A 10872-nucleotide genomic window follows, 5' to 3' on the forward strand; every position below is an offset into this window, starting at 1 on the left:
TACAGTCTGGTGCGTTGGTATTTCTGGATTACTTCCAGGGGTGTTCTTTACCGGGGCATCGTGACCACACACGCCAGATTTCGGGATTATGTTCTCTCTTTCTCGCGGGCTGTTTCCCAGCCCATCTCCTCACCGCCCGCTCCCGTCGCAGCTCCCCTCGCAGCCCGGGGACATCGCGCTGCCCGCCGCAGCTCGGAGCCGTGCCTGCTGCCATCCCACCCCCCCGGCAGCGGGGTTTACCTTTCTCCCTGCTTGCTGTTGGAAGGCGGCGGGTGCAGCACGGTCTGGTTGCCCTCCATCTCCACCACGCACTTGGTGTTCAGCTCCAGCTCTGCAAGGAGAGGCGGTACGGGGCTGCAGCCGGCGGGCGGGCCGGCTCCCCTCTCCCCGCACCCGCTCGGGTCCCCGCTTACCTCTCCTGTTCATGGGCCGGACCCTGACGGCCACTTTCACCTTGGTGTCCGACATCTTTCCCCCACCGTCTGCGCCGGGCGGCCCCGCTCAGCGGCACCGCGCGGCGCCAACGTCCATGCCGGGCCGGGGCGAGGCGGGGGCCGGGGAGGAGGAGGGGGGAGAAGGAGGAGGAGAGGGAGGCGGAGGGCGGGCGGCGGCGCAGCCCCAGTCGCCTCCCAGCTCAGCCGGCTCTGGCGCTGCCTGCCGACAGCATCGTTTGCATAACCGCCGCCGCCGCCCCGCCAATCCCGGCCGCCATCATCCGCCGCGAGTGCGGCGGGGAGGCGCCGAGCAACATCGGAAAAAGCCGAGCGCCTTCGGCACGGGAAGCGGAGCCACCACGCCTCTCCTCAAGCTACTACCAAAGGAGGGTGAGCGGACGGAGAAAAGGCCAAGCAGCGCCCCGCCGCGGCGAAATAAAGGGAGGAGCGGCGCATGCGCAGGAGGGACGGGAAGCCGGGCATTGCGCCTCGCCCTCACGCTGCCCGCAAGGCACGTGACGCTGGCAGGCGGGGCGGCGCTGCCGTCCCCGCACCCGTTAAAAGGCGCAGCGCCCATAGCGCCGTCCTTTTTGGTCTTTGTAAGGATGAGGTGCGGTGTCGTGTGCGATCCCCCACGCTGTGCCTCCCCATGACTACAGCCGTGGTTGGTGAAGACGCGTGTTGTCTCCATGAGACCGCTTTGGGCATCCTGCCGTACTGCCCCTTGCGTGGAATTTGGGAAACGGCAATCCGCAGCCTGCGCGGAACAAAGTACTGGAGCCCGCAGGGAATTCTTGAGCAAAAGATGCGCCGCGCTCAAATTCAAAATCTGTGAAGTGTCAAATCTGCTCACAGGGTGCTGCTCCAGACGGGGACTGGCGGATTTTCCCAAGCGCCTGCCCAAACGCGGCAGGAAGGAGTCGCGTCCCTTCCCGACCTGTCCGCTCACATCAGGAAAAAGCATTACGAACTGTAACGCCTGTTACCAGCGCTCCGAGGATGGCTTCGCTTGTAATGGATAAGCCAGGAAAGCTGTTCAGATAAACTGCAGCAGGCTTATGATCTCAGGAGAGCTTTAATTTTAAGTGTCTTGTTAAAGCCTGTTTTGTTTTGTTTTGTTTTGTTTGCCAGAAGTGTTTCCTTAGCTTCAGCAAAATATTTTCCAGCGCTTCAATCCCTATTTTCTAGTGCAACTAAATGGCAGGGATCCAAGTTGCAAAACCAGTGATATCTGCATCATTTTGCTTACTGAAGACAGGCTGAAATCCAGCCGGGGTTATTCTGTCTGCTGTGGGGCTAAACTACTGCAAGGAGAACGGGCTAAACGAAACATGATAGGTAGACAGATAGCTGCGCCGAGAAACAGCAGACCTTTCAAAAAGAGGTAGAAAGTGACTGATGCTGCTGCGAAGGCACACCACAGCAGCCGGATGAGCCTTACAAAGCAGCTCAGAAGAGCTGTGAGCGAACAAGCATGAATGTCAGTCCTGCCGCCCCTGAATGGCCATTGGTCACAGGAATGCTGAAAGGAAATATGAGACATGCACTCAGCGTGGTGAGGGACTTTACCAAATAGAGCCAGCTGTCTGGAGAACATCACTAGCAGAAGCTGGCATGCACTGATTTCTTGCTTGTGGAAGTAGACGTCTGGAATTAAGTTTGTTATGAAATGTGGTTCAGCTGGGAAAGATGTTGAAATGAGGCATCCTGTATATTGCTGTATACTATAAGAAGCCAGGAGAAAGGAGGCGTTGGCTCAAGATGTAGCATAAGGTCTGTGGAATGGCTCTGCAGAAACTGAGTTCTGCAAAACTTGGATGTTTTTGGGAAAGAGACAAATAGAACAGATGGGAGGAAGAATAATCCCTTCTATCTCTATTTTCCACTTCTCATTGGAAAATTGTATCATTGCAAGATTAAGTAAAAACTGAAATTAGCTAATGAGAAACTGAAGATTCTCTATATGAGACTCCCTAAGATTTTGGCTGTGCGAAGAGTCTTGGGAAGGAATATTTTAACTATTATTTGGAATAGGTTTGTGAATGATATTCAAACATTTGCATGTATAGAAAGCCAGATATGCAAAAATGTTTGAAAAGATGCAGTCTAATTTGTTCTATCATAGACTGTAGCTGCTCTTCTCTTCTTGTGAAATCTTTTTTTCTTTGTTTTTTTTTAGGTAGTCATGAAAAGGAATTTTTGCACTTTTATTCACATTGACTGCCAAGATGAAGGAGCTGATTCCACCAACTTCTTAAGTTCTCTTCTGAGGAATGCTTATGGCAGCACTTGTTACTCCACCTGACAACATCTATTAGGCAGCAGAATGTATTTCTTCTGGTCTGCACCAAATCTTTGGCGTTACAGCACTATAGTAAGACAGTTATGTTCTATGGGCCCCATAAGATCATTAGATGACCCAGAGAGCAATCTGTACTTGTACACAACTATCCTATCCTCTGAATGTGCCAGACAGAATAATCAAGTATGAAAAAATGATTAGCTTCTGGTGGACCTAGATGTTAGAACTGGTATGTATATATAACATGTAGTGTTGGAAAGCGGGTTTTTAAGACCCTGTAAAAGGGAGAAGAAATAATGGACCTGATTTAAGAGCCAGAGGGGTATGTGCTGGGATAGGAAATTCTTGGCTGTGAGAGTAGGGGGGGATTAGATCTGTGGTCAAAAGTCTCAGTAGAAAGGAGTTCATTACTACCATCTCACAAGAAAAGAATAGCAAAAAGCTTTATGAAACCTCAAAGAACTGATGTTCTACCAAGGTCAGACAGCCTCTGCCACCATCCAAAACTGAGCCAGAAACCAAATAACCCAGATGTATTTGCAGATGTGCAAGTAATTATTCTAGGGCAACCATGTTGATCACAGTTAGCTTTTGGGTATAAAACTGAAAAAATATTATTATCTGATGATGTGATTCGTGGAGCCTGATTTTCTGTGAAAGGATCTGATCAGATAGTATTTAATCTTAAGAGGTATTTAAAATTGATTTATCACAAACAAATTGATTTGATTCTGCAAGATGCTCTGGGCTGTGCTTACATCTAAGATACAGGTCACCGTGTGAGATGGCATTTTGAAACTTTATTAGCATTTAAATAAAAAGTGGAGGTAATATCAGTGATACTATATTGCTGAGCATCATGCTCACCAACACAAGAGTGTCTTAGTTTTCATAAGTTTGTTTTTAAACCAAAATGCCTCAAGGCTTGCATGCATCATCACAACCTCTGTAGTGGAGATGGCTATCTACTAGGTGGGTATTACGACTGAAATGGGTATTAAGAGAGAAAAAGGTTTCTAAGTGCTGAGCTCAGAGATGATGAGTGTAAGACGCTCCAATTTCACTCCTTGCTCAGATATGAGGATGCTGAAGATGAGAGCTTTATATCTGCAATACCCTGGTAAAACAACTCATTCAATTGGATGTATAAATATTTATTTGTATGTGTCTTGTGTGCTCTTCAGTGAAAAATACAGCTACAAAAATGTCACAAACAAGCATACTGATAGCAAGTGCATTCCTGTTTCACTAGTTTTTGCCAGACTTCTATGATGGTCAGTGCATCAATGGACAATGGAAGAGCCACTGATGTCACCTGTCAAAAGTTCAGTAAGGCCTTTGACACTATCCTGCATAACATCCTTCTCTCTAAATTGGAAATACAGGTATTTGGTGGGTGGACTGTTCAGTGGATGAGGAACCGGTTGCAAATTCTTATCAGTAGTGGTCAGTGGAGATCAGTGACAAATGGTGTCCATCAGGGGTCTGTACTGAGACTGATTCTCTTTAATCTTTTGAGTTGGAAGGGACTCTTAAAGATCACCTAGTCCAACTCCCCTGCAATGAAAAGTGACATCTGCAGCTAGGTCAGAGTGCTCACAGCCTGCTCCAGCCTGACCTTGACTGTCTCCAATGACAGAGCATCCACCACATCTCTGGGCAACCACTTCCACTGCCTTTTTTACAATAAAGCATTGGAACAGGTTGGCCAGAGAGGTGGTGGATGCCCTGCCCCATCCCTGCATACACTCAAGGTCATGCTGGGCTGAGCTCTGAGCAACTTGATGCAGCAATAGAAATCCTTGTCCGTTGCTGGGGAGTTGGACTAGATGACCTTTAAAGGTCCCTTCCAACTCAAACAACTCTGTGATTCTATAACTGGGAGAAAACAGTGTCAAATAAAAGCTAAGAAAACATTTTCAAGTCTACTTGAGCCTTTCTAAGCAATTATCTTTATTTAAGCCATTGTAAAATCTTAAATTCTCCAGTTTTTTTCCCTCACAATCTCTGCTTTTAAAGCCTTTACTCTTCCTATTTCCTTCCCCCTTTTTACACAGTTAGTGGTGTCTGAACAGTATGCAGTATCACAGCTTTACAAGAACACTGTAAAAGTAAGCCCATCTCCAGACAGGGAAACAGTCTCAGTAGGTGCACAGCAGGATAAACAGTCTTCCAGACATAGCACTTCCACGTGCAAACATGGAGCAGAAAACTAGGAGATAAATGGAACTCTCAGAACTTGGTGTCCTCCATAAAGCATAGTCAGGAAATACAGAGATGGCATAAAATGCAGCTGCTTTTATTACCTGGTTCACATAGTTGCTTAAAGCAGCAAGTCGGGATGCAAAGAGAGGAATATATATTGTTGTTATCAAATATCTCAGTGTATCTGCATCTGAAAAGCAAGAGAGTGCCTTGTACCAGTAATGACATTGTTTGATGATAAGTTTTGGACAGTTTGTAATAATTTGAGTCATTCTGCAATGCACTTACCATACAAAAATGGCAAAGGAAAAGGTCAATTACTTTAATACAAATACTGCAAGCCTACAAATTAAGCTGAACACTTGAAAACAAGGTAGAGGGGGAAGAAAAATGAAGAAAAAAGAAGAAATTAAAAAAAAAGAAAAAAAGAAAAAAAAGAAAAGAGAAATCAGACATCTCAAATATGGCTTTTTCTACCTTTATGTTCCAAAAATACTGATATTTAAGTTGATTGCTTTTTATCTTAATTTGTATTTTTTCTGATGAGTAATGGTTTATAAATATTTTGAATTAGACTTCAGTGATAGTTCTTGTTCCTGCATGTAACTGCTTTTGTTAGTGCATGTGAACTGCTTTCAACTCCACTGAGGAGGAAAGAGAATGCTTGGAATATACTGCAAGATGACAAACAAAATGGCAGAAGGAAGCAAGTGCAATTGATACCAGTAAGATGCTTGTCTTCTGGTACTGTATTTCCCCATTGGACACAGCTACCGTATGGAACCCTTTACATCTTTATCTTTTCACCAGTAGCATCTCTGAATGAATGTTTCTCACTGCCACTATTCCTTAAGCTTGATCAGCTTACATGCCCCATGGTAACTGTTGAGGGTTACTGATGGGTCATTCATCCATCAGAATTAGCTGCCAGCTATTCCAGGCATGCAGATAGATGGAAGGGAGATACCAGATGAGATGTGACAGCTTTCTGCTTCTGCAGTGAGAATAGATGAGAGCTGGAGAAAATGCTGATGGTAAGTGGGGGGAGCAAGGATGTAAACGTAGGGGCAAAATGTTCAAAAGTCATCCTTCCTTGATCACTTTTTCCAGTTCCTGTTTACCTTCCCCCGGGCGCCCCCCCCCCCAGTATTTTATTCCTGTTTTGCATGACTGCTATCAGCAGAAATGCTGCAGTGTCACTAGGGTGAGGATTGAATCTTCATATGGATTTTACTTTCTATTAGTTTCTCAGAATCACAGAATTGTAGGTGTTGGAAGGAAGATCTGATCTCTGGAGATTAATTAGTTCAATCACCTCTGTTAAAGCAGATTCCATTTCCATGCATTTATCCACCAATCTGCAGTTCAGTAAGGAGAGAAAATATTACTCCTTGCTTTAGTTTGGTGAAGTGCTTCAATTGCTCCTCATTTTCCCAAGGTATAACACAGATAATGTGGATTGACATCAAGGCATGTTCATGACTTTCTGTATATTCTGAGCAGGAGGATCAGCTTCTCTGCTTCATGATACAGAAACTGGGGAGCCACGCTGTGTGTCCAGAGTGAGTGCCTGAGGTCCTGCTGGTAAGGCACAACATTCCACTGCCCTCCTTTTTTTCAACTAAAGGCAGGAAGAAATGTCAAGGAGACTGGCAAGAATATCTGTCTTCTCAGCAATGTCCCCAGCATACATCTTGCTTTGCCTGACTGGGGCATGCTATCACCAGCATGTCTAATTCCATTGTGTGTCGCAAGAGCTGGAGATGAGGGGAAGTGAGAGCAGGGGAAATAAAGCAATTATTTGTCTTTCAGTGTTAGAAGTGTCAAGAGAAAGACAAAGTATTTGATTCTACAGCATTTGAAGTCTAAGACATGCTTACCCTGGAGGTTTTTAATACCAAATTTACTTGTGGTAGGTTTCCAATTTTTACTGAGCACTTTTTAAAATTAAAATTTGGAAATGAAACAAAATTTATTTTCAGTCTTAAGTCATTACCACATCAAACAGCCTGAGAGAGAGGTAAAAAGAAAAAACTACTATACAATGAAACCAACAGTTATATTCAAGGTTAATAACCTATTATATTTTACTTACATTATGAAAAAAAAAAAAAAAAATTAAAAAAAAATTATAAAATTATTTTTTTTTTTAAAAAAAAAAAAAAAAAAAAAAAAAAAAGAAGGATGGATAGTTTGGATAGTTATTTGTCCTTTAAAATAGCATTTAGTATATAGAAAGCAGACCTGGATTTTCTAGAAGGAAGAAACATTTCATATTAGGTGGCTGGGATGAAATACGACTTCATATGTATAAATATGACCTGTTGTGCACACAAACTTGTATTTCTTTTGTTGAATAAAATGCGGATGTTTAGAGAGCACCCAAAGAAGATAGTGACTATCCATAACTGTACACTGGGAACCCAAGTTCTGTATCACTAGACTTTGTAGGTAGGCCCTATGGACAAACGTATTGAAGTTACACCAGTATACACATGAGCAGGATTGTGCCCAATGCCTTCAGATAGGTTTTCAGGCAGATTTTCCAATTCCTTTTTGTTTCCAAATTCAAGCTGGATTTTAATTGGGCTGGATGTTTGCCACCATATCAGAGACATGTTTTGACTATGTCTCTAAAACACTGCTGGAGGCATGAAAAGCATCCTACACACTCAACATGTTGGGCCTAGACAGGGACTGTGGTGGCAGATTAAATTCTGACATTCAGAAGTAGTTTTAATTGTCAACGTTAGGAATATATGCAGAATACGTGCACCTAAATATTCTCCTGCTGCTTAAAATACATGTACTTAGATTCTTACACAGTATGTTTCTTCTTGTAACAGTACAATTAGTTTACAGACTTGGTGGTGAACAGATTAAATTTGTTCTTACAGGCTAATTTTCAGGCGTTTTGAATTGTCTGTTTGGTTTTACCTGCCTGAGAACCAAACCTCTGGTAGGACCCCAATGCCTCCTCCATCCTCACCCTGGGTTACTAAGAAGACTGCAGACTAAAGCTGAAGGAACAATTACAGTAAATCTCATCTACCCGGAGGTAGATGCAGTCAAGTCTCCTTCAAGCTCAGATGTTCCTTGCTGTGAGGGAAAACACATCAAATGCAATTCCGCTGGTCAGACTGGGTGTTTTTTCTGACTCTGACACAGTATTGCAAAAGGTTTTTAGACACTTCAGCCCACTGTGCAGCACAGCAGACAACATGAACACATCGCTGAGGGCACCTGCTTAGCTTTTAACATATTTCACTACATCATATAAGACAATCCCTTTGCTCCACTCACAGTAGAGGAGGCACAGAGCTCTGTTCCACATCTCTTATCACTTAGCAGGAAGAAGTAGTTTCAAATTACTGGTTTTTGCTATGTATGTGAAGTTATATTAACAGAATTAAATGAGCACAGAATTCTTTATATTGCTCAAATACGTTCTGAAATTGTGACTGAAGTTTACTGAATCTGAAGGAAACCATTTTGCACATGCAGAGGGGCCACACCTCTGCTGCAGACTCAAATACCTTGCTAACATTTGTTTACATAAGGAGAGTAGGTCTATGGGTATACAGATTGGATCCACAACTACATGATACCATGAAAAAAATTGCCTTTAGCTGGGGCTTTATCACTTGAGTTATTTCCTACAGTGAGAAAGCAGGTACCAATTGCACTGTAAAAAGAATTGCTGAGACTCCACCTGGAAAAATCAGCACTGATCTGGTGTTCATCACTTAGGGAAGAAGAGTTTAAACTGGAACAGACCCACAAAGGGGTTACTGGGAGGACTGGGGAGTGGTGAATATTATCAAACAAGTGCAGACTAGAAAAATTCAGTTTGTTTAGTCTAGTAAAATGAAGACTTAGAGGGGATACGGCTGTTTATGCTTCCTTTCAGGCAGTTAGAAACCATAGTGCTACTTAAGTTCAAAGAAAACACTAGCACAAGAACAAATGGATGTAAACTGTCTTTCATGCAGCCCTTTTATCCTGCACTGCATTCAGAACCCCACCAAGCAGGGCAAGGGAGGTGGTCTTTCCCTTCTCAGCAGTGGTGGAGCAGCATCTGAAGTGCTGGGACCAGTTCTGAGCTCCACAGTACAGGAGAGACCCAGACCTAACGGAGTGAGACAGCAAAGATGATGAAGTGACTGGTGCAGCTTTCCTTATGAGGAAAGGCTAAGAAGGATGGGATGTTTAGCCTGGAGAACACTCAGGGGCATCTCATCAGTGACTGTAAATTCCTGAAGAGAAGGTCCAGGGAGGATGGAGCTGGACTCCTTTTAGAGGTACTCAGTTCCAAGACAGCAGGATGGCACTGAGGACTGAGAATTACAGTGATAAATCTAATTAATTTTAAGGGAGAACTTGATTCCCTGACTGTGATAGCAGGGATCCTGTGCTGCTGACCCCATCAGACACGCCTCTGTACAGCCTTCCAACATTACAGACATGAGAACAGTTTATAACAGTGAAAGGGGAAGGAAAAAGATTTGTGCTGTTGGGAAAGGAAGACTGTAAGGTCACAAATTACAAACGGACATTGCCTACATATTGTTATTAGCATATTAGTGTAAACATTAGTATAAATTAAATTATTGTAAACATATTATTAGTATAAATACTAATCTCTGAGAAGAAGTATATGTTAAATTTGCAGAGATTTATCATTTTTCTTTTTTTTTTTTTTTGTCTTGTACATGTAATAGGAATCAGATGCCTATTCTTAGAAACAGCAGACTCCCATAGCTGCGTTCTAACATTATTTACAATTCAAATCTGTAGGCAGGCCCCAGCGAACTGAAGGCAAGGACAACTCTCCCATTATTCCTCCTGCCCCACAAATTCTCACCCCTCTTCATCACTTCCATAAGGAATGTCTGGTATGCAAGCACCAGTCCATTGCCCTTCTGTTGCAGCTGTGAGTACAGAATTGAGACTAAGGGTACTTGTGAGCTGGGGGCAGTTTAAAAATGCTGCCCAGAGGATCACAATCGTTACTATGCATTTGCTAAGTGTAGATGTGTGTCCTATCATGGGTACAAAAACTGTCTAAGTCTCAATGTCTAGTCAGTCAGCAATAAGATATTAGTTGGGGTCTATCTAACGCAGCATTACTTGGGCCCTATTCTCAGGAATGTGCTTTTTGCTCAGTAGGGATGAATCAGAAAGCTGTAAATATGTGCAGTCTAGTACATGTCAGCAGCCTCTTAGAACAGAAGTGCAACATTTCCATTAATCCTTATGCACTCGGTCACACTCTCCTTGCTGCTTTCAGATGGAAGCAAAGATTTGCTGGCTGCCCACCTGCTGGCCTTGGGCCTGGGCTCTGCCCCTCGCGCTGCCCTTGGGAGGAGGAGGGGAAGGAGGGGGAAGCACAGGCACCAGGCCTGCCTACTTAGCAGAGCTAGCAACCATGCTGGCTAAGCCAAAACTTCTCCTTATGCAATTACTTCTTACTCATGCCCACAGATACATGTGTATCTTTCTGAAGTGCAGAGAAGAAAAGAAGCTGTCCCTTCAAAGAGACTAGAGAACAGCAAGCATTGGGAGGAGTGTGCTTAAGAAAGCTGAGTGAGTCAAAGTCATCAGAGAGGAGCTGAAACTGTACTTGTTTGAAGAGAAGAATCACAGAATCACAGAATGGCCAGGGTTGGAAGGGACCTCAAGGATCATGAATTTCCAACTCCCCTGCCACACGCAGGGCCACCAACCCCCACGTTTAATGCTGAAGAGGCTGCCCAGGGCCACATGCAACCTGGCCTTGAACACCTCCAAGGACGGGGCATCCACAACCTCTCTGGGCAGCTGTTCCAGCACCTCACCACTCTCTGGGAAAAGAATTTCCCCCTGATGTCCAACCTAAAACTCCTCTACAATCAAATTGTTGCACTGACGCGCAAGGGAAAGGTCACAGCC

At 44.1% G+C, this 10872-nt stretch overlaps 1 protein-coding gene and 1 long non-coding RNA gene across 7 annotated transcripts in view; one reads left to right on the forward strand and one right to left on the reverse strand.

Annotated features, from left to right (window-relative positions):
- The window catches only part of KIF13A (kinesin family member 13A), a 109259-nt gene extending 108733 nt beyond the window's left edge, over positions 1 to 526 (reverse strand). For all 5 annotated transcript variants that reach the window (XM_042836240.1, XM_042836212.1, XM_042836222.1 and 2 more), the window contains exons 1-2: positions 414 to 526; positions 241 to 331 (exon numbers count right to left, since the gene is read on the reverse strand). In XM_042836240.1, coding sequence (XP_042692174.1) covers positions 241 to 331; positions 414 to 468 — 146 coding nt within the window. In that variant the 5' untranslated portion in view covers positions 469 to 526. The remainder of the gene's footprint in view (positions 1 to 240; positions 332 to 413) is intronic.
- A 433-nt stretch (positions 527 to 959) lies between these two features.
- Positions 960 to 4654, forward strand: LOC122155246. Of its 2 annotated transcripts, none has more exons than XR_006167190.1 (2): positions 960 to 2468; positions 2614 to 4654. It is a non-coding gene; the product is annotated as an uncharacterized LOC122155246 (long non-coding RNA). The 2 variants fall into 2 exon arrangements; XR_006167189.1 differs by having other exon boundaries at positions 960 to 2207.
- Positions 4655 to 10872: the final 6218 nt, after the last annotated feature.

This window comes from Centrocercus urophasianus, unplaced genomic scaffold, assembly GCF_019232065.1.
Source record: "Centrocercus urophasianus isolate 14NV4802_14NV808 unplaced genomic scaffold, USGS_Curo_1.0 seq_11, whole genome shotgun sequence".
In the NCBI taxonomy this organism is placed as follows: Eukaryota; Metazoa; Chordata; class Aves; order Galliformes; family Phasianidae; genus Centrocercus; species Centrocercus urophasianus.